The sequence below is a fragment of the Onychomys torridus genome, chromosome X, assembly GCF_903995425.1.
Source record: "Onychomys torridus chromosome X, mOncTor1.1, whole genome shotgun sequence".
NCBI lineage: Eukaryota > Metazoa > Chordata > Mammalia > Rodentia > Cricetidae > Onychomys > Onychomys torridus.
In genome coordinates this window covers 89,461,912-89,486,256 of record NC_050466.1, presented here as the reverse complement: position 1 = coordinate 89,486,256, position 24,345 = coordinate 89,461,912, and the positions used below count along the sequence as shown (strand labels likewise).

Genomic DNA, 24,345 nt, shown 5'->3' with positions numbered 1-24,345 from the left:
GAGAAACAGAGCCAGGCAGTGGTGGCAGGCAAACACCTTTAATTCCAGCACTTGGGATCACACACCTTTAACCCCAGCACTAGGAAGTGATGTGGCTGGGCAGAGAAAGGAATATAAGGTGGGAAGAGACAGGAACTAAAGGCTTTTATGGTTGATGCCCTTTTGGCTGGGGCTCTTTCAGGCTGAGGAGTTGGTGAAATAAGAGGTGGTAGCTGTGGCTGATATCCAGCTCCCAGTTTTTATTATAACCAATTAGGATTCGTGCAACACGTTGCCTTTGCAGAGGACCTGGATTTGATTCCCAGCACCCAAATAGCGGCTCACAACCACCTGTAACTCCAGTTCTGGGAGATTTGATGTCCTCATCTGACCTCTGCAGGCACCAGGCATGCATGCGATGCACGTACAGACATGCAAGGCAAAACACTACACATAAAGACATCTAAAGTTACAAAAAAAGACAGCCATGTCCTGCTTCATTTTGTCTACGTGTCCCAACACTCTGCTTCGAGTCTTTGCACTCTATTATTTATTGTGCCAGAAGTGTTCTTCCTCTTGTCCTCAACACTGTCTTTGCCTTTCGACCTATCCTGCAGCAACAGTCACCTCCTTCAATGTCATCTGCTTCAATCTGTACCTCTTCTGGTTGGTTCTAAAAGCCCAAACCCTCCCAATTATTCTTCCTGAAATTCTAGATATGCTTCTTTCTATTCCTTTGTCTTGATTCTTCCATGAAGTTATAAGGTCTCTGGGGGCACAGCATGTTGCATTCTTGATGATGCTACCTGACTAACAATAACACCATCCTGCTATTTGTTTCTTTTTAAAAATACTTTATTTAAATTTATCTTACATAGCATTGGTGTGAAGGTGTCGGATCCCCTGGAACTGGAGTTACAGGCAGTTGTGAGCTGCCATGTGGTGCTGGGAATTGAACCTGGGTCCTCTGGAAGAGTAGCCAGTGCTCTTAACCACTGAGCCATCTCTCCAGCCCCTGGCTATTTGTTTCTTATGGTCTGCTTCACTTTAGCATTTGGCTTTACAAACCTGGCCAAGTCAAGTGTGCTTCAAGGAAGCCAGTAAGTTAAATTAGGAGCCATTCTCTAAGAATGTGGTTACAGAGCACAGTGGAGTAGTGATGAAGCACAGTATTTTGGAAATTAATGTTTCAGAATAAAACAGCTGTATTTAGTAATTATGGAGGACTAGCACTGTGGAAGTAAATAAAGTGCACCTTAAGGTCAGAAGGTTTTTAGCTGGGCATGGCATTGCAAGCCCACCTGTAATTTCAGCACTCAGAAGGTAGAGGTAGGAGAACTAGGTGTTGAACATCATCCTAGGTTATAATAGTGAGTTCAAGCCTAGCCTGGGATTATATAAAGCACCATCTCTAAAACAAAACAAAACAAAACAAAACCACCCCCAAGTCAGATTATTCCTAATTAGCCTTAATTTGGCATGTTTGTTCTTAATTATTATCTTTTTCTATGATTCCATTTGCTCCTTAGCCTAGTAAGAAAAAGAAAAACACCATAACAGGTAAGGAAGATAAAGTACCCACTCAGCGTCTAGTCCAAGGTTTTGTTTTGTTTTTAACTAATATGACCACCATAAAATGGTGAAAACAAACTGGATCTGGAAGTCCAAACACTAAATTTCAAGTACTGACTATCCCTTGTTTTGGTGACCATGGGACAATTCACTTTTGTCTTATGGGTCTGAAGCCTATCTGAAAGATGCAAACAATAAATACCTCTCTGGATTTTTAAAAATGATTATTAAAAGATGATGCATGAGAATGGTTGGTTAAACTATAAAAACAATGCTACACAACATGGACTGGGATGATCACTTGGGAATCAGCTTCAGTGAAATGGTACAGAACATTAGCTATTCAGATCGCCTTGATTCTGAAAAGACAGCCAACTTGAATGCTCAGGTGTCCCTGCTGCCCTCAGTCCATACAGAGGTAGTCCGACATCTCCCTAGAGCTGATGCCCCTGAAGGAGCTCCAAAGAGTTCAGATGCTGGGCAGGGACCAACTTGAGGTTCAGAAGCTAGTTCATGGGAGTTCATTCTAATGAGGGAAATTAGAATTGGCTCATACCCCTTGGATGTTCTTCTTGGACACCTTGACTAGTTTTGTTGGTATCCACTCCTCATCAGCATGATCATCACTGTCATCATTTTCCTGCTCGGCTATAGAATGCTCTGAATAATACTGTAGTTCTTCAATGTCCAATCTTTCCTCTGGGCATTTCTCTTTAATTCGGCAAGGTTTGGGCTATAAAAAAAAATTGAGGCATTTAATGAGGTTTTTGAAAACCACATATGACATGCGACCATCTCAGTAACTATTGCCAGTAGTATTTACAGAGATTTCAGACTTCTCAAATATGTTCTGTTTGGTTTTGCCAATCACAAAAATTCTGCTTTAGCCTTTGGCCTTGCAGAGTCTTTGAAGAACTAGAAACTGGAGGCTGACAATCTGAGGGAGGAAGAGAGGACTCATGGTTTAATAAGATAAGCATCTCTGGATGGACAGCTGAACATTGCTCTTTTCTTCTGCTCCTTTTCAGCTATGTTACATAATAACTGCATGATCTACCACAATTAGCCTTCTGAGGAAGCTGAACGCCTATTTTCCTTAGGAGTGTATTCTAGTTTTATTGGGACTCCTTACTCTTATAGCCTTTTTCAAAGACAGGTTTAGCACACTCACTCAAATTTGGGCTATGTAAAGGTATCATAGACAACTGAACAGTTTACCTTAGGTGGAATATATTCAAAGGAAGAGTCTGGAGACTGAAGGATATTTTTCATAAGATGGGGTTTCTGTTTGCTGGCTACTTGGAGGAGGGTCAGTTTCTGTTTGAATAGGAGAGACAAAGTACATAATGTTAGGGCAGATTTGGGGAGCATTCATGGCTAAACCAAAGAGTCTAGACCTAGACTATGTTCCTTGTATATCACAATAAAGCGAGGCAGGGTGACAGTAGAGTAGTTGGAGGACTCCCACTTTCTAAAATCACTATTAGATTGAGGAGCAGTATATTTTATTTTTTGTTTTTATTTCCATTTAAGTTTTAGAGACAAGGTCTCACTATGTATCCTTGGTTGGCTTAGAGCTTACTATGTAGACCAGGCTGACTTCAAACTCACAGAGATCTGCCTGCCTCTTCCTCCTGAGTGCTGGGATAAAAGGGGTGTACCACCATGCCGGGCAAAAACTTGGGTTTCTAACACTTTGAAATGCACATGACTGAATCACATGAAAATTAGATGGAGACCTCACAAATTCTGGCTAAACAGTCATCAAAAGTGAGGACTGCTTCCAAAGGCTAGCTAGCCTTCGTGGCAACAAGGGTCTCCTGAGGCTTATCAAGTGGGTGGAAAGTCATCTTACCTGCTTGATGGCATTGTTTTCTTGGAGAAGCTGCTGATTTTGCTCACACATTTCTTGCATCTTCCTAAGCTCTTCATCCTATTTCCAGACAGCATAATTATAGGTGGGGTTATTTGGGGTCCTATCTATGAGTTACCAAACAACTCAGATGAAAACACTGCTTTCAAGTGGCTGGAAGATGATGGTTTTTACACAGCAAGCTGGCACACAGAAAAATGCCTCATTCCTTGTTGCTAGGTACCCTGAATGCCTTCTATTTCAGTATTCCCCAATATCCCTGAAGATACTTGCAGGAAGTAATCTTTATCCTTCCCATTCTCATAGCCTTTGTACATTAGCATGCTGGTTCAGAAATCCACACAGCATTAGCTCTCCCCTGAAATCTGCAGAGCTTCTGTGTACCCTTCTCACACGTGTGCTGAGAACTCAATCCTCCACAAGAGCACTAAGTGCTCTTCACCACTACATCATCTCTTCAGCCCCCTGCCACCAAGATTTTAAGTAAATACTAGATGTTCCTCAGCCCTGGAGCTTAGGGTTAAGGCAAAAGAATCAGGAGGCCCAACTCTGACATGGAACCTTCTGTGTCAGTACTGAAAATTAGGGTTTTGTTTTTGTTTTTTGCTTGAGACAGGGTTTCTCTGTGTAGCCTTGGCTGTCCTAGAACTCACTCTGTAGACCAGGTAAGGCTTGAACTCAGAGATCCACCTGCCTCTGCCTCCCGTGTGCTGTATTAAAGGCATGCGCCACCACCGCTGCCTGGCCTGAAAATTAGACTATTCTTACAGCAGCTACTGGTTTCCCCTAAGCAGATTCAACAGGGCCTCAAAGGAGCAAAGGCTCTGGTTTGTCAGTAGTTAATTACTTTCTGCTGTAAGTCCATGGTTCAAATGAGATAGGATCCTCCGTCATGTTTTGCATACCTGACATTTCAGTGTGCTCAGCAACTGCTGTTCCTTTCCATTAGCTGATTCCTCCCTCTGCTTCTCTGTCATTTGGAATTGTTGCAGCTGGCTGAGAAGGTACAGCACCTAAAGAAAGACACAACCGCCGGGTGACAGCAAAGGAGTAAGGGGAGAAAGGATGTTCTCTAGTTCAAGCAAAGAGTCATGTAACTTTTTTGTGAGTTAAAGGTAAAGAACGTCTTTTCGGGGTTGGGGATTTAGCTCAGTGGTAGAGCGCTTGTCTAGCAAGCGCAAGGCCCTGGGTTCAGTCCTCAGCTCTGAAACAAACAAACAAAAAACAAAACAAAACAAACAAACAAAAGAACATCTTTTCTTCTCATGGTTCAAAACCATAAGCCTCGTAAAGGTGTTTCTCAGCATGTGACCTTGGGATTGGAGCCAGTGGCTAAGAGCCACTTAATCAAGTCACTTGTTTCAGGTTACTTATTTACAAAATGTGAAAAAGACCACAGAGCCTTTTGAAGGAAGCTTCACGTGCCATTAGTGTTTGGTTACTTATTTATACTTTAGATGGTAATAGGGTCTCAATGTAGTTCAGATAGGCTTTGAACTTGAGATGATTCTTCTGTTATAGCCTCCCAGAGGGCTAGGATTCCAGGCATCAGGCACCCCGGCAGGCATATTCTCCTCCTTTTCTAAAGCGGACAAGCCAAGGCAGTGAGCGCCCCGCCTCCCCAGCTTCCCGTCTTGCTAAGCCTCACCTTTTCTTGGTGCTGTTGCTCTTCCTTGACCAGCTCAGCTTTGAGCTCTGCCTCTATCTCAGTGAAATGGCTTCGCTCCTCCAACAGCATCTTCTGCATGTCAACACAGCTGGCCTTGCTCTGCTTCAGGCTGCTTTCAAGCTTGCTCACCTGGATTTTGGAGGAGACCAGCTGAAAGGAGAAGAAAAAGTCATTTTGTTTGAAGACTGATCTGTCTTCTCCCACTCACTGGACAAGAAAAGGTCAGCTTTCTTGAAACGGTTTGAGGGAAGTTCTGCCAAGAGCGCCGAAATCCGGGGCTGGAGAGATGGCTCAGAGGTTAAGAGCTCCGATTGCTCTTCCAGAGGTCCTGAGTTCAATTCCCAGCAACCACATGGTGGCTCACAACCATCTGTAATGAGATCTGGCACCCTTTTCTGTATACACAATAAATAAATAAATAAATCTTTAAAAACAACAACAACAACAAAAAGACGCCTAAATCCATTCTCATTTCCCCATGTAACATGGCTCCTAACCCTGAACTGAAATACTACTACTGCCTTTAAAAAGTTTACTCTGGCCAGGCGGTGGTGGCGCACGCCTTTAATCCCAGCACTCGGGAGGCAGAGGCAGGCGGATCTCTGTGAGTTCGAGGGCAGCCTGGGCTACAGAGAGAGTTCCAGGAAAGGCGCAAAACTACACAGAAAAATCCTGTCTCGAAAAACCAAAAAAAAAAATTCTTTTTTACTTTGGATGGGTATGGGTGTTTTACCTGCATGTGTGTCTGCACACTATGTACATGCCAGGTTCCTGTAGAGGCCTGAACAGGGAGTGTCTGCTTTCCTGGAACTAGAGTTACAGATGGCTATGAACTACCACACAGGTGCTAGGAAGTGAACCTGGGTACTCTGGAAAAGCAACCAGTGCTCTTGGGTCACTGAATCATCTCTCCAGCCCCTTAAAAGCACTGTTTTATTCCGAGGCCATAAGTCAATATTGATGCAGAGACAGGAAGTATCTTAGGGGTAGAAGCCGCCAATGAAGTCATTCATCCGTTGCTTGCTCTGAATCAAGGCAAGGACAACCCTAACATGGACAATATCTGACAATTCCAAAATTCTGAAACTTTAAGCAGATCTTAAATCTTAAAAGGGAACTCACAGGACACAGCTTATAGCCAATTCTCTCTCAGAATCTCTGTGCACATGTTAGAACTTGCAGACCTGACTGCTGAAGTTGTAGATCTTTCTAGATAAATCTCTTAGGCAAGACTGGTATGCTGTACTGACCTACTTTTGTTTCACTACTAGCCCAGACAGTGAGCATCACAAATACCAGTATTCATAAGATTAGTCAGGCTTCCTTAGTTGAAGAAATCTGCTAACCCAAGACAAAAATGTACGAAGAATAACTAATGCTCAAGTTCTGGATTCAGAAACTATATGCTTGTCTTGAGTTGTCAATTTTGATTTTCTTCTGACAGTTTACGATGAAATTGTACATTTAAAATCAGTGAAGAGGGCTTTTTCCTAAAATGAATCTATATATGTCAAAATGATTAAGTCTTCTCCTTGAGACTATGTCTCAAATTTTTAAACAGACATCTCATAGCTGTTTTTAAAAGTTGTACAATACTTCATGCTTACCAGTAACTTCTTATGGCATCCTGGTCTTTTCTCTTAACATCACTAGTGCATACTTGCTATATTAGGCAGGATGAGTGTCAATTTATGATCTTTTCCAAGTAGCTGTCCTGTACTTGCTTCTAACCAACTTTTATCTATTAATCTCTTCAATATTAGTATCATTGGAGATTCTACCATGAAAAGTAGCTACAGCACTGAGAAAGTGTTCCTTATACTTCAACCTATCCAGCCAGGTCCCCATAACTGTTATTATTAGCAAGAGCAGTTTTACCTCTCCAATTAAAAATTTTAGGGCACATTTGGCTTCCAGAATTGTGGCAATATTCTCCCAGCGTTGTTTTGGCCTGTCTTCACTTTCGGCATCCAGGAGCTTTTGTTGTAGGTCTGCAATCTGAGCACTCCTTCAGGGAGACAACAGTGAGATTTATTGTCATCAGCCTCAACAGCAAGGAGAAAGGGAGGAGCTCTGAGTAGAAAATTGAAAGACTTTTATGTATGGAGTGACTAGTTAAAAAACAATAAGCTACCTTATTCAAATTTCATGTGGTACCTCCAAACCTAAAACAAAAGGAACCCCAAGGAAATATCTAAGTGGCTCTAATTTTATTAAATATTGTTTGAAATAAGTGGAACACACACACACACACACACACACACACACACAGAGAGAGAGAGAGAGAGAGAGAGAGAGAGAGAGAGAGAGAGAGAGAGAAAATGATTTTTTCTGTCTCATTTATTTCTCTGTGTCTGTGTAGGTATGGAGGTGAGCACATCATGGCGTGTAACTTTGTTAGTTCTTTGTCCCACTGTTTTCTCAAAATTTTTTTTTAGTTCATTATAGTTTTTAGTCCTCTGCCAGATGTGGAACTGATCAAGATTTTTCCCAATTCTATAGGCTGCCTCTTCACTGGAATGATGGTGTCCTTTGATGTACGGAAGCTTTTGTTTTTAATTTCATGAGGTCCCATTTGTTAACTGCCAAAAGTGGGTGCTTCCTATAAGTTGAAGTGTGTTCACTGTTTTCTTCTCTATGAGGTTATGGTCTCAGGTCTTAATTCGAGGTCTTTGAATTATGTGGAGTTGTCTGTGTACAGAAGGAAAGAAAGATCTAGTTTCACTCTTCTACATGTAGCTAACCATTTGCTGAAGATGCCTGCCATCTTTGTTGCAGTGTGTATTCTTGGCCTCTCTGCCAGAAGGTTTAAGAGCCTCAACGTTGTTTTACATTTGTAAGGTGAAGAATGACACTCACCTCATAGAGCATCATAGTGACTGAATGACAGAAACGATCTCAAAATACTGGCTCTCTCTGTGTGCTACTAGTTTCCCCCATAAAAATCCTTTGAAAAGGAAGCAAACTCTTGAATGAGTGGATTGATGGCACCTATTTGGATTCCAGGCATAACATTTTATGCTTCAGATATAGCCCCATTACCTGAGCTCCAGTTCAGTCTCTAGGCTTTCAATCTGCTTTGCAATACAATTCTCTGCTTCTGAATCTTGACCTCGCACTTCATCACGTGAGAATGTGCGCCTCTGTAAAGACAGTGGCCCAGAAGGTGGAATTTAAAAGGAAAGAGTCCTCCAAAGCAGTGAGGATTTGCTAGAAATTTGATGTGGTTATTGATAGCATTTTCCCATGACACTTACTCGGAGTTTAGGAGGTGGGTTCTCTCCAGATTCTCTTTTTTCTTTGAGTTGTGCCACATCCTGAGCAAGGATCTTTCTATCTTCAAGAAGGTCATTCAGATGCCGTTTGGCTTCCTCAGTACTGACCATGACCTCAATTTCATTTCCAAGCCAATTCTAGAAGAGAAATTAGTAATGTGTGAGTTGGAGATGAGGACTCCATGGGCTAGATAGAGTTGAACTTATCCAAAGTTCATTTGGATCAGAGTCTATGAAACCAGAAGTGATATTTTCACTTGCGTCTATATCACTAAAACCATTACCTCTCTAAGAACTTTTATCAACAGTAAATATCTCCAAAGTCACGAGAGGCTTTCTATAGCAAACTTTTCTCTACTATCCTCCTACTTCTTTACTGTTCCCATAATCTTGCTGGGGTTTGGTTTTGCCATTGACTATCACGACACATGTAAAGTAGAAGGTGGGTAAGGGGCTGGAGAGATGGCTCTAAAGTTAAGGGCATGCTTTGCTCTTCCAGAAGACCCAAGTTTGGCTCCCAGCACCCATGTCAGGCAGCTCACAATTGCCTGTAACTCCAGCTCCTGGCTTCTTGCAGACACCTGAACTCAGGTGTACACATCCACATGCACACACAGAATTAAATATAATGAAAAAATTACAAATAAATATATGAAGTAGATGGAAAGGATTTTAAAGGTAAATATAATTTGCTAAATAGACTTTTACAAACAGTAACCTTGAAGACTGGATATAGCTTAGTGGTAGAGTGGGTGCTCACATTCAAAATGCTATAAATTCAATCCCCAACACCAAAAAGAGAGAAAAAAAAACCCACAAAAGACAGTTGGAATGAGTTCTCAAAAGAACAAGAACTGTGTAAGCTCAAAGCAGACAAGATCCCAGGAGGTGACACGTGGGCCTGAAGGCCTACCCCTGATTGAAGGTGCTGGGATGAAGAGTTAGCTTTCTCTAAGAGTGTGACTCCTGGTAGGCAGACCACACTCCAGTGGTTGGACACACAGCCAAGAGAATTTGGGCATCACAGATTGGACTGGTGGGTTTAAAAATAAAAATGAGGACATGAAGTTGGTTGGGTAGGGAGGTGGGGGTGGATCTGATGGGAGGTGGGGAGAAAAGGTGAATATGATCAAAATACATTATACAAAATTCTCAAAGAATTAAGAAAAACATTACTAAAACAACCAACAACAACTACCACCACAGAATCCCAGGGCTCATTCCTGAGAACATTACAGACGACAATGAAGGGCTGGGGAGATGGCTTAGTGGTTATGAGCACTCACTGCTGTTCCAAAGGTCCTGAGTTCAATTCCCAGCACCCACATGGTAACTCACAACTGCCTGATGCCCTCTTCTGGTGTGCAGATGTACACGCTGACAAAGTACCCAAATAAAAAACAAACAAACAAACAAACAAACAAACAAATAAATCTTAAAAAAAAAAGCTATACTGTACTAATAGTGATAAAAAGAAAGCCGGAGCAGGTAAGTAGAATCCTTATGTAAGAATACTAACCTGGTTTATAGTTCATGTGTTTCCATTAGTTTGGCTATTTGTCCCTGTGCTTTTCCAATCTTGGTCTCAACAATTCACACTGTTATAGCTGGATAAGTGAGACAATTGAATAGCTTGAACTGTTTGGGAGGCACCCAGGCTGTGGGACCTGGACCTGTCCTTAGGGCATGAGCTGGCTGTTTGGAACCTTGGGTTTACACAGGGACACTTTGCTCAGCCTGGAAGGAGGGGACTGGAGCTGCCTGTACTGAATCCACCAGGTTTAAATGAGTCTTGGCCCTGGAGGAGATGGGAATGGAGGGGAGGGGCTGGGGGGAAGGTGGGGACAGGGGCGGGAGGGGGGAGGACAGGGGAATCCATGGCTGATGTGTAAAATTAAAACACAAATATAATAAATAAAAAAAGAAAAAAGAAAAAAGAAAAAAATTAAAAAAAAAAAAAAGAATACTACCCCAGATCAAAAGGCCCATTTCATCAAGGGAGAAATTATTCTCAATATGAAGCACCCAAATCTGTGAAACAAAACCATCCTTAATCCAACAAAGAAGACAGGGGAAGCAACGATTTGCTGTTTATGTGAAACACACTTTAAAAACAATGCACAATATGTTAAAATCAACTGGGTCTACAATTAGCACACTCAACACTAATCGAAGGAAAGCTGGCGGGACTACATTAATATTCGAGGTAGGCTTTAAAGGCAGGCATGATGGTACATACCTATAATCCTAACACTCAGAAGGCTGAGCTAGAGGACCGTGAGAGTAAGGTCAATATGAACCTTCAAAATCCTGTCTCAGAAAGCAGAACAAGGGGCTGGAGAGACTGCTTAGCAGAGGACTCAGATTCAGGTCCCAGGGCCTAGTTTCATCAGACCTATGCTCTCTTCTGACCTCCTCAAGTATCAGCTACACATGGGGTACACATAAATAAATGCAGGCAAACACTCATACATATAAAATAAAGACAAGTATTTTAAAAAGCAAAAAGAAACAAAAAGAACAGGTAGATTTTAGAATAAAAATATTACCAAGAATACAGAAGTTAATTTCATAAAAATGAAGAAGCCAATTAATTCTATTTTTTTTTCCATTGAGACAAAGTTTTGCTATGTACCCCTGGCTGGCCTGGAACTTGCTATGTAGAACTGGTTGGACCCAAACTTGGTATGATTCTTCCACCTCTGTCTCCCAAGTTTAGTTTACAGGCAGGAGCCATCTTGTTTGGTGAAGCCAATAAATTCGAACTGCTTGTGCCATTATCCCAGAACTCCCATTCAGCACATGTTCCCAAGGGGCAACAACATTGCTCCATATTGTGAAGCATATGAAGCAGAAGTCGGCCTTTTTTGATATTGTGTTATATGCTTTCACATCCCATCATATCTACAAAATACCTATTTTTGTCTCCATACATTTTGTTTTTCATTTTCAGTATTGTATTAAAGAAAATTACATTAGATATTAAATACTTTGTAGACTTTGTTCAATGATTTTGTCCAACTATAGGTAATATGTATTAGCATCCTTAAAGTGGATAAGGCTGAACTATGATACTCAGCAGATGAGGTGTACTAAATGCATTTTTCAACTTATTATAGGTGCTTTGGGATGGAGCTGAGAAACATCCACCTATAAAATCCAATAATAAAAAGTTCCACTATGTTGGTAAGATATATTAGTCTGTAGTTCTCCTGGTTTTGTTATCAAGGTAATGCTAGCAGCCTCATAAGTTGAGCAGCGAAAGCAGTCCTTCCAATTCAGTTGTCTAAGGACTTTGCATAGAAATAATATTTCTTCCCTACAAATTTGGGCTGGGCACGGTGGCCCTTAAAACCAGCACTTGAGAGGTAGAGGTAGATAGTTCTCTGAGTTCAAGGCTAGCCTAGTGTACTTAGGGAGTTACAGATCACCCAGAAGTGAGAGAGGGAGAGAGAGGGAGAGAAAGAGAGAGAGAGCTCGAGCGCTGGATCTGTTGGCCTACATAGTTCTTTGTTTACTTGCTTGTTTAACTATTTACTTATTTAGACAGGGTCTCTTTATATAGTACTGGAGCTTTCTATATAGACCAGGCTGTCCTTGAACTCAGAGATTCACCTACATCTGCTTCCTCAGTGTTGGAATTAAAGGTGTACACCATTACCCCTGGCCTTTAAAATTTTTTTTTATTGATCAAGAATTTCGCCGGGAGGTGGTGGCACATGCCTTTAATCCCAGCACTCGGGAGGCAGAGGCAGGCGGATCTTTGTGAGTTTGAGGCCAGCCTGGGCTACAGAGCAAGATCCAGGACAGGCATCAAAACTACACAGAGAAATCCTGTCTCGAAAAACCAAAAGAAAAAAAAAAGAATTTTATAGTTGAGCAGTAGTGGCCCACACCTTTAACTTGGGAGGCAGAGGCAGGTTGATCTCTTGGACAGTCAAACCTACACAGTGAGACATTGTCTCAGGGAAAAAATTTTTTTTCATATATGACTAACTTAAAAGTCCACTCTCTACTTCCTCCCTTATTCCCACCACCAGAAAGGAAGTTAACAAAATTCAACTTCAACAACTGATCTCAGGGGCTGGGGAGGTGATTGACTGGTTAAAGAATTTGCCCCAGAAATATGAAAGCTGGAGTTTAGATCCCCAGCACCTATTTAAAAAGCAGGGGATGGGGCATAGTAGCCTGCCTGTAAGTCTAGCACTTGGGAGACAGACAGGGTATCCAGGCCTTCACAAGGGTCACACCCACCCACCCACACACCTGTGCAAACATGCATGTCCACATACCGAACACACAAAAATTGATCTCAGTAGTTGGTGTGTTTCAGGGAAATTGTCTATTTCAGTTAAATCCTCAAATTTAGGCACCTACCACATTCTCTCTTAACCTTCATTATAATATATAAAATATACAGTGATACCATTTATGAAATTTCTGTTAATGATATTTTGTTTTCTACCTTTTCTTGATCAGGAAAGCCAGAGGCCTATGAAAGAACCAACTCTTTCTTACAGAGGTTAATTTGAAAAAATTGATGGTCATGTATGTTTTACCAAAAATATTTTTGTTTAACATAATGATTTTTGAAATAAGGTGGGTGCTACTATGCAGCCGAGGCTTACTTTTATTTTGTGATCCTCCTGCCTAGGTCCCTAAAATTCAAGCCTGTCGGTATGAACTATCAAAATTAGAAATAATTTTTACAAAGCTCATTAATTTCTACTCTGGTCTTTATTACTTTCTTATTTCTGCTTACTTTGCACTTACTTTTACTTTCTTAGTTTCTTCAAGGAAGAAGTTGAGATTAATGACTTGCATTCCATCTTTTCTAACATGGGTCCATAGGGTTAGAAACTTCCTTTAATAATGTTGTATTTTCATTCAATTCGAGATGCATTTTCTAACAGTCTGAGTTAATTTCCTCTTTGACAGTGGCTTATTTAGAAGTGTATCACTTAGCTTCTAAGTATCCAGGGAGTTTTTCAAATAAAGTTGAATGCAATTCAGGCTGGCTTCAAACTGTAGTGAGGCTAGCCTTGAACTTCTGATCCTCACTGCCTCCACTCACAGAGTGTTGAGATGACAGGCATGTGCTACTACCATTTTTGTTATCCATTTCTAGTTTAATCCCATCATGGTCAAAAAACATACTGCACTTGTGCACTTAAGCTGTCTTACGCCATTCAGAGCACACTGAACCTTATTTTATGGCTCAGCATCTTAGTAGGTTTGCTCTATGAACTTATTATGTAACCCATTTCCTAGGTTGTCCCAAACAACAATGCTTATGCAGAAATATGCATGTGAGCTTTCTAATAGTAGCTTAATTCATGGATGGCTTAGTTTAGGTGTTGACTGGATTGGCTTAAGGAATAGCTAAAGATCAGGTAAAGGCATTTTTTTCCTGGGTTCATCTGTCAGGGTGTTTTCGGGGGAGACTAGCATGTGAGTAGGTGGACTGAGTTGGGAAGATTCCTCATCAGTGTGGGTGGCTACCACCCAGAACATGCTGGAATTGCAGCTAGAACACAACTGGCAGAGGAGGGCACTTCCTCTGTCTTTCCTGGAGCTAGGGCACGAGAGTTCTAAGTACTTTGGTCTTTGGACTCCAGGGCTTACACCAACACCCTCAGATTCTCAAGCCTTTGCCCTGTGACTGGTTTTGAAGCTGTCAGACATAGACTCAACTGTGGTATGGTATCCTGGGTCAGCAGCCTGCAGATGAACTACTACAGGACATTTAGGCCTTTATAACTATGTGAGCCACTTCTCATAGATCTCTCATGTCTCTTGGTTCTGTCTCTTGTTAGTTAGGGTGTGACAGTTCACAGCTGTACTCCCAGCACTCTGGAGGCTGAAGCAAGAGGACTGTTCCAAGTTAGACTAGCCAGCCTGGGCTACAGAAGCAGCCAGGCTTTGCCTCAGAAAAAGTCCAAAGCATTTAACAATTGACTGGATAAACAAACCATAAGTAAACCCACACAATGGAATATGACTTAGTGAAATAAATACACAAAAGTGCAAACTACTGATACAAAACAACACAGATGAATCTTAAATATATTACATTAAAAGAAGCCATATTTTGTTTGTAATTATAAGAGCATCACAAAGGAGAGAAAACCATAATATAAATTAGTGCATTGGAGGTGCGCATCAGTAGAGTACCTGCCTAGCATGCACAAGGTCTTGGAGTTTAAATCCTTAACACTTACTGAAGTACCCAATAAAACAGATACTTTATGTCAATTATGCTTTAATAAGATAAAACGTGTTAAAAAAGCAATGTTATCTGTCATCCTAATAGCTAAAACAATGAAGTCATAAGATTATTTTAATAATAAAGGGGAAAACTTCTGAAAAAATAAAATCAATTTAATAAAAAATTTAGTTTTAGGTATATGGGTGTTTTCCTTGAATGTATGTCTGTGTGCATACATTCTCAGGGCTATGTAGAGACATTGTCTCAAAAAACAAAGAAAGAAAAAACAAAAACAAAAAAGCAAGTAGACACATGAAAAGATGCTCAGCATCCTTAGTTATTAGGAAAATAAAAAATGGTACCTTGTTATAGTTTTCATCTACTAGAATATCTCAAATTTAAAAGATTGACAATACTATCAGTATTGTTGAGAACATGCAGCAACAAGGACCTTCAATCACTGCTATTAGGAATGGTACAATCACTTTGGAAAACAGTTTAGTAAATGTTTAATAGGTAAAACATACACTTAGTAGATGAGAAAGCTATGAGAGTCCAGGCCGTCTACCAAAAAGAAATAAGACACACAGTTCCCACAAAAACTTGGTCCATGAGTGTTCAATACAATATCTGTAATAGCCCAAACTGGAAATAACTCAAATGACCACCAATAAGTGACCAGAGAAGTTAAGATACATCCATACAACGAATGGGATGTCACTCAGCAATAAAAGTAACTGATGAATGTGGAAATAATTATGCTGAATATGAGGCCAAAAAGCAATTCCATTTTAGTAAAATAATAAAAACTAAACAAATCAGGGTTGGGGATTTAGCTCAGTGGTAGAGCGCTTTTCTAGCAAGCACAAGGCCCTAGGTTCGGTCCTCAGCTTCAAAAAAAAAAAAAAAAAACCAAAAAACATAAACCCAAATCTATAGTGACAGAAAACCAATCCCCCTCTTCCCCCTCTCTGGTTTTTCGAGACAGGGTTTCTTTGTGAATCAGCTCTGGCTATCCTGGAACTAGCTCTGTAGACCAGGCTGGCCTTGAACTTGATCGAGATCTGCCTGCCTCTGCCTTCTGAGAGCTGGGATTAAAGGTGTGTGCTACCACCGCCTGGTTATATCTGGGTCTTGAATTTTAGGAAATTTAAATTTTTAGATTTAATTAATGTGTATGAGTGTTTTGCCTGCATGCATATAAATGAACCATTATATAGATTCAAACTCTCCATGGAGCTCAGACTTGCCTTGAACTCATAATTTTCTTGCCTCAGCTTCACAAATGCTACGAGGTCACGGGTGTCCCGCCGTGCCTGACCAGAAAGCATATCAGGGGATTCTATGCATACTGGTTCCCCAAACAAGTGACAAAAGCAGCTTCCGGAACAGCTTCTTGCTTTTCACAGACTAGTGGCACACAGCACCCCACAGCAGAGGTGGTCTGGGGGCAGCCATGTGAGCTGGGTGGTCCCACTGTGCTGAATGTCAGCTTACCTTCACCTTTTCATTCAGTCTAAGAGCCCAGTCCATGGCGTGGCCCAACCCAGCACTTCACCAAACTGTGTACTTTAAATACATTCACAGAACATCAATTACACCAGAACAAAATAGTAACTGAGCTATGACAGGCAGGGATACAAAGAAGGTTCTACTCGTGGTCTCTGACAACAGTTGAAAGAGATCTTTTAAAACAAGGGTTTCAGGCAGAACTTCAAATTCTAGATTGACTTTTAAACCAAAAGCAAGTTATTTCCTATTTCTCCTATCCCCAGTGCATGGAAGGAAAATGGCAGTTCACGCTGTTCGTACCTTCATTCGAGCTGCAGTGCCTTCCATCCCACGGCTTTGAGTCTCTTTCCGTTTTTCTGCAACTTCCTTTTGCTTTTGGAGAGCATCCTTAAGACGTTTGTTGGCAGCTGCTGCCTAAATACAAATGGGAAATGGGGATGCTGAAGAACATTTTAATTTGCAGCATCTCAGTAAACAAAATCTATGTTTGAATTCCTATAGGAACTACGTTTTCAAATCTCCACGGATATGATAACTGATGACTAGCTATTGCTTCAGAAGTTGCAAGAGGCGTATATTTAAAGGAAGTTCTGCAGGCTGAAAATGTCTGGGAATGTCATGTATTGCTAGTAGTCTGTTCTACTTTATTTTATTTTTTTAAGAAAAAAAAAAAGCTTCGCCGGGCAGTGATGGTGCACGCCTATAATCCCAGCACTCGGGAGGCCGAGGCAGATGGATCTCTGTGAGTTCGAGGCCAGCCTGGTCTACAAAGCTAGTCCAGGACACACTCCAAAGCTACAGAGAAACCCTGTCTCAAAAAAAAAAAAAAAAAAAAAAAAGAAAGAAAGAAAAAAGGCTTCCCAGTACTCAGGAGGCAGAGATAGGTGGATCTTTGTGAGTTTGGGGCCAGCCTGGGTTACATAGTGAGTTCTAGGACAGCAAAACTACACAGAGAAGCCCTGTCTCAAAAAAGAAGAAAAAAAAAGAAAAAGAAAAAAAAAGCCAAATTAGAATAATAAAAAAAACAAACCACATTTGATTGGTACAGTTTTCAACACAGGTTTTATTTGTTCACAGGTCATACTAGATAAAAAGAGATGAAGATTTATTTAAGACTTATGCATTTAGCACAGCGACAAGCTTTTCTTACCTACCTCCTCAGTTTTACGTCTGAGCACAGTAGACTGTTTCTGGAAGTTCCTTTCAAGTTTGAGCAGTTCGTACTGCCTCTTACGATCCTGATAACAAAAAAGTCAGATCTTAATTGATGTTCAGCTAACTAAAATGAAACCTTAAACTAAGAAACCTTCCCAGATGTCCTTTATATTTAAGGCTAAGTACAATACTGTGAGTAGCCTTTATCTTTTATCAGAATTAAGAACTGGAAGTACTGGAAACTATGCCTGCATGTATAATAAAGATCTTAGTCTTCCTCAGCTTATTGTTCTGTGTTCAAATTCTCCATTTCTCAGACTTACATCAATTATAAATATTACCATAGAATGTGAGATCTGGAAGAAACCAAAGATCATTCAATGAACAGCCTTGTCCACATAGTTCACTATCGACAGAGCTAGAACTCAGTTTTACTGATAAGAAGATCAGTACTTCTCAACTTCAGGAGTTGGTCATAAAACCCAGTGGCCAGAAAAAAAGGAGAAAGCTACCACAGAGCCAGCCCCCTCGAAAATTAATTAAAGTAACTCCAGCTAAGGAAGCTTCACAATTTTGAACACATCTAATCTAGCTTACCTGCTAAGAGATGAAAAATTAGGACCATGAAATAGTATGGGATACCAGCCACTTCAAACAAGCACACACTTAATTGCTTTGATTTCTGGCCCCTTCTTATTTTCCTAATCCATTAAGCTTTCCGGTTCTACTTGTTGCTTACCCAGCCTGGTCAGCATGGTCAGCCATGTTGGTGATGTCTTTGCCAGCATACATATAAGAACTATTATGAGATGAAGTCAAGGGTGTTTTTGTACTTTTTGTCTCATATTATTTTGTTTTGGCATTTTTGACTTTCTGTTGTTTTGCTTGTATATTATGTTTTCTAATTCTGTGTTTTTAGGAGTTTATCGTGTATTTGTTTCTGTGTATTCTTTTTTGTACTTTCAAAAGTTATTCTGGTTTATTTTGCCTATTTATTTTCAAAAGAGAGAGAAAAAGAAGGCATGGAGTTGGGTGGGTAGGGAGGATCTAGGAAGAGTTGGAGGAGGAGAAACTGTGATCAGAATCTAAAACATTTATTTTTAATTTAAAAAAGAGTTGAATATGCTGATTCTAGGAAGCAGGCAATTGTGGGACATGAGGTGTAGCTTTGAGTTGGCCTTTTGAAATGATCTGATCCTGAAAATTATAACTGATTAAAGCTGGAATGAAGTTTTGAAATAATCATGCATCCACAACAAATTAAAAATTTCATTTAAAAAAAAAAAGAACTATTAGTTTCACCAGTGGGGATTGTAGCTTAGTGGTAGAGTGCTTGTCCACCATGCAAGAAGTCTTGGCAGGGAAAAGAAGAAGACAGCTACTCATTTTATGTAACTCATACACTATTTATACAGTAGGTTCTGCACTGGGTTCTGGGACATAGACATGAAGATGATCTGGTTAGTATTCTCACAGAGACAGCAAATGAATATAAACAACACAGAATTATCTGGGGTTTTTTTTTTTTTTGGTGGAGCTGAGGACCAAACCCAGGGCCTTGTGCTTGTTAGGCAAGCACTCTGCCACTGAGCTAAATCCCCAAGCCCTTCTGACACAGAAGGATAACAGAGTACAGTATAATTGTAGACCTGTAGTTAGGCCTAGTTTACTAGGCTGTGCGTTAGTAGGCGGTCAAGGGAATGAAACAGGTAGGAGACTAAAGCCTCTCTCTCATCACAAAGCTCCCTGAAGGAGTTAGTGCTGCTAGCTGCCCTTCCTCTTCGCTTGCCCTTAGTTCCTATGCTGTCCTGCACTCTCCTGTTTAGTCTCCTTTTCTAGTCCCTCCTCTCAACGACAACGACAAACTCAGTCTCATTAGTACTCCAACCCTACTGCCCCACCCTCCTTCCTCTTCCGGCTCACAGATTTCATTGTTATTTCATCCTATGTGAACTAAAGAGATTGTTTGCTTAGCCTTCTCTTTCTTTCTTCTTTCCTTTCTTTCCTTCTACAGGCTGCTCTTTAACTAATTACACTTCTTTTTTCTATACATTCCCCATCTCTACAATCGTATCATTCCTGTGGTTTCAATCTTCACTTTTCTGCAAGATAATTCCCTAATTATGAACTCTAGCCCATTCTCTCTTCTGAACTCAGTAAATATTATCTCTCTGTCCCAATGATTAGACTCCTGAAACTAACATCACCATGGCAGGCCAGAATTTGCCTCTAAACTTCCCAGCCACTCAAAAGCCTGAAATAACTGTTGGTGTTCTCCCTGACTCATTTTTTTTGGGTAGTTTTTCAAGACAGGGTTTCTTTGTATAACAGTCCTGGCTGTCCTGGAACTCTCTCTGTAGATCAGGCTGGCCTCAAACCTACAGAGATCTCCTACCTCTGCTACCCCAGTGCTGGGATTAAAGGCATGTGCCACCACCACCTGGCCATTGACTCATCTTTGAAAGGCATATTTTACATTTATTATCACTATGATAATTCAGTAAACATTAACTGAGTGCATACTGTAATATATAATTATTGTTTTAGTCAATTGGAAAATGGAAGTGAACAAAAAAAAAGATTCTTGGCAATACAGCATACTTACTGCTGTAAAGTATTAACTTAGTGCTTTACACATAAGCCTTCTTTTGTTTTTAGTAGTTTTATAGAGATAATTAACATATGATGGAATTTAATCACCTAATGTATGATTCATGGCTTTTGGCATATTCATAGAGCTTATGTAAAACGAACACCACAATTCAAGTGTTGCCATATTTTCATTACCACAGAAAAATTTCAGTTCCTTTACCTATCATGCCACAACCCTGTCACTGTAACAACTATTTTCTACCTATAAATCTGCCAAGTCTAGCCAGGCAGTGGTGGCGCACACCTTTAATCTCAGCACTCGGGAGGCAGAGGCAGGCGGATCTCTGTGAGTTTGAGGCCAGCCTGGGCTACCAAGTGAGTTCCAGGAAAGGCACAAAGCTACACAGAGAAACCGTCTCGAAAAACCAAAAAAAAAAAAAAATTCTGGACATTTCCTATATTATTATTTGCGACTAGCACAATGTTTTCAAGGTTCATCCATTTGCATCAAAGCCAGTGATCGTAATACTTCACTGTACACATATTTTCATTTATACATTCACTCATCGATACACTCAGGATCCACCCACATTTGTGGCTAATATCACTTATGTTCTGTGAACATCTGCATACAAGTTTGGACATGGGCGTGCCTTTATACCTTCTCAGTAGATGGAACTAAGAGAGGAGTCACTGGGTCATAGAGTACCTCTAAAGTTTTTAGCCTAACCAACTGCCAACTACTTGTCAAAGCAACTACACCATTTTCCCATTGTGCCAGCAAATGTACGTCTCTAATTCTGAATTCTTGCCAAAGCTTATCTTTTCTTTCCACAGCAATTGTCTCAGTGGGTGTGAAATGGTATGCCACTGCGGTTTCCATTTGCATTTTCCTGGTGGCTAATGACACTGAGCACCTTTTGTGAACTTTGCTGCTTTGTTCTTCTTACAACTGGGTTAGGTTTACTAATACTGGATACAAGGTCCTTGGCAGCTCTAGGACTTAGAAATACTTTTTGCCATTTTGTCTACTGACTATTCATGTTCATGCTGTTTTGTTTTTTGTTTGTTTGTTTGTTTGTTTTTTACAGAGAGCAGCTTTTAAGTTTTTCTAATCTAATTTTTCTTTGACTTTGCTTTAGGTATCCCATTAAAAATAAATTAAAAAAAAACTTTTGCCTAATCAAAAGTCACAAATATTAACACTTTTGCTTTCTTCTAAGAGATTCTTAGTTTTAGCTCTTACGTATATTTAAATTTTATTGTGGGCTGGAGAGATGGCTTAGTGGTTAAGAGCATCGACTGCTCTTCCAGAGGTCCTGAGTTCAATTCCCAGCAACCACATGGTGACTTACAACCACTTGTAATGAGATCTGGTGCCCTCTTCTGGCCTGCAGGGACACATGCAAACAGAACACTGTATACATAATAAATAAATCTTTAGAAAAAACATTTTATTGTTTACTTATTTAGGATGTGTGTGTGTGTGTGTGTGTGTGTGTGTGTGTGTGTGTGTGTGTTGAGGAGTGAAGGCAGGTTCTCATGCACACTGAACTTTATGGTTCTCTGTTTAACAGATGGTCTATTTGTAAAAGAGGATAGTTAGGTCAGCCCGATGGCTCAGAGGGTGGCAGCACATATAGAGAGAATCAACTACAACAACTTGTCCTCTGATCTCTACATGTATACATGGCACATGTACGCCCATACACATATATGAGATAAATAAATGCTAAAAAATAGTGGCTGGTCCATTTTACATTCCACTAGTCGTATGTGAGGATCCTGATTTCATCACATTACCATCGACTTTGCTATTTTCTTGTTTTTGTTTTTGAGGCAGGGTTTTTCTGTAACAGTCCTGGCTGTCCTAGAACTAGATCTGTAAACCAAGTTGACCTTGAACTCAGAGATTCACCTGGCTCTGCTTCCCAAGTACTTGGATTGAAGTCATGGGCCACCACCACTGGGCACTATTTTCTCTTTAATTGCAGCTTTTCCAGTGGATATGAAGTGATATTTCACTGTGGTTTCCATGTGTGCTCTATTAAACAGCTCAATTGTCTTGAGAACTGTTTTCTTGTTTTTTATTATATACCATGCTCTTTCTTCTCATACTTTGCCCAAGTAGCATACATATAGTTTTACTTGGTTTTGAACTGCCCATTGTTAAGCCTAAACTAAACTAAACCAAACTAAACAACAAACACAGACACTTTGAAAACCTTTCTGAAAAATGCTATACTAAAAATCTTGCTGGGCGGTAAGATGGCTCAGCAGGAAAAGGTGCTTGCCACCAAGCCTGAGGATCTAAGGTTTGATCCCTTAAATTCGTATGAAAGAAGGAGAAAATGACTTCACACAAGCTGTTCTCTAACCTCCCAACTCTGGCTATCGGTGTCCTCCTCCCTCTGTACAATAAAATAAATATAATTTCTTACGATTTTGCTAAATCAAGTGTTTTTTCTAATTCCTTGAGCTATATATTGCCATGAGTAATCATCAGTAGTATATTTTCCCTGGTGACACTTTGGTTTCTTTAGAATTTTCCTGTGCCAAATCTTTCCTGTATTTAGGATCAAAAGCATCTGGAACTTGCTGAACTCGCTTGTTAAAGATCATTCTCCTTTTAGCACAGTATCACTGGAGATAAGCAGAAAGTGTCCCTATATACGAGTTGTCCCATAGTAACATCAAATGCTACTGACATGGTTCAATATATACCTTTTGCCTTTTGTATTATGTCTCATACATTTGGGTCCTGTTTTTCCTTCATTGCTTGTTTTTGCTGAAGTGATTATTTTTCTTGTGTGTTGTTCTTTTTAAAATTATTTTATTTATCACTGTGTGGAGGGATGTACCATGGCCTTATGTGTTTCTGGGGCCACTCAGGTTGTTGGGGCTGGCAGCAAACACCTTTACTTGCTGAGCCATCTCACTGGCCTCTTTTGTATCATTTTTAAATCCTCTAATTATTTATTCCTTGTATTCAAGAAATTCATGCTTACACTGCAACTTCCTGTACAAACAAGACATTATTCAAGGATAGAGCTCATTTATTCCTCAGCTTTCGACTTCTCATAGTACCTAGTTCACAGTGCCTTGCATATGGTAGACACTCAATAGAAACCTGTTCAATTCAGGAATGTCACACTTCTGGAGACAGCAGATAAATGAAAAGAAGCTTTTTTCCCCACTAAATGACATTAGGGTGATAACTAAGGTTATTATTGTGTTATTTGCTTTTCTTTAGAACACAAACCAAAGCCATTAACCTGAACTTGAAGTATAAACACAATACATATTAAACTTTAAGCAAAATACTTTCCATAATATTACATGAAAAGAATCTTTAGTATTACTAGCTTGGAGAAGGGCTCATTAGCTAGGCCTCTGAGAAGCTTTAATTCACTTACCCGTTCTTTTAACTGGATTACTTCTTTGTCTTTTTGTTGCTTCCAGTGTCTAAACTTCTCAGCATCCTCTTTCATTTGACGCATTAACTGTACTCGCTGGTTTTTCATCACCTGTAAAAAACAAAACAAAACAAAACTAAACCAAACCAAACTAGTGTGTTAGTCACGTGTTCTTTATTCTAGGCTGATGGCTGGATGGAGAGAATAATCGTAAAGAAGAGAAGAAGGCCAGAGCTAAGCTGAGAAGGTCAACAACAAAAGCTGATTAGGCTTGCTACCTCTTGCTAGACTTATACAGGATTTCCAAGTATTGATCATACATATGGAGACTCAAAAGGTAAGAGAAACACTCCAAAAAGCTAAATCCAGCCGTATATTTACTTTAGATAAGTAGAATTTCAAGGAATATTTTCTTTCTTTTTTTAAAATTTATTTTTATTTTTTATTTTGTGTATGTGTGTGTGTGTCTGTGAATGTTAGTGAGGTGTTGGATCCCCTGGAGTCAGAGTTCCAGATGGTTGTGAGCCACCTGATGTGGGTATTGGGAACTGAATTTGGACTGTCTGAAAGAGCAGCAAGGGCTCTTAATCACCGAGTTATCTCTCCAGCTCCTGAAGAAAGTAAGGAAGATATTTGTTTGTTTGATTGTTTTTTTTATTTATTTTTTATTTTTTTAGATAGCATCTCACCAGGCAACTCTCACTGGCCTGAAAATTGCTATGTAGATCAGGTTGACCTTGAACTCAGAAAAAAAAACCACCCGTCTTTGCATCTGGAGAGCTGGGATTAAAGGTGGCACCAAGGAATTAATTCTCAGATCAGGGACAAACTCACTTATCAACAATTAATATTCTGAAGATTTCAGTGCAAAAGAGCTGTAATCATTTTGCTGATGTTAAAGCTGAACACTCAGTAACTGAAAATATCCTCTAGATATCTGACATCTTGCTACTACTTTACAAAATTGTGCCACAAGATCATGGAAGATGATCAAAACATCACCATTAAACATTTACATATTTTAATCTTTTAGTCTAACATTAAAATTTCTGTATCCATAAAAGAAGTCAAAGGTCAAAGCAAAGTTTTGTAAT

At 40.0% G+C, this 24,345-nt stretch overlaps 1 protein-coding gene across 1 annotated transcript in view; it reads right to left on the bottom strand.

Annotated features, from left to right (window-relative positions):
* Kif4a (kinesin family member 4A) overlaps positions 1-24,345 on the bottom strand; it is a 101,002-nt gene that overhangs the window by 8,047 nt on the left and 68,610 nt on the right. The window contains exons 17-27 of the mRNA XM_036175460.1: positions 23,252-23,362; positions 17,243-17,326; positions 16,389-16,502; positions 8,351-8,506; positions 8,136-8,236; positions 6,972-7,101; positions 5,073-5,243; positions 4,330-4,437; positions 3,407-3,484; positions 2,770-2,868; positions 2,108-2,284 (exon numbers count right to left, since the gene is read on the bottom strand). Coding sequence (XP_036031353.1) covers positions 2,108-2,284; positions 2,770-2,868; positions 3,407-3,484; positions 4,330-4,437; positions 5,073-5,243; positions 6,972-7,101; positions 8,136-8,236; positions 8,351-8,506; positions 16,389-16,502; positions 17,243-17,326; positions 23,252-23,362 — 1,329 coding nt within the window. The remainder of the gene's footprint in view (positions 1-2,107; positions 2,285-2,769; positions 2,869-3,406; positions 3,485-4,329; positions 4,438-5,072; positions 5,244-6,971; positions 7,102-8,135; positions 8,237-8,350; positions 8,507-16,388; positions 16,503-17,242; positions 17,327-23,251; positions 23,363-24,345) is intronic.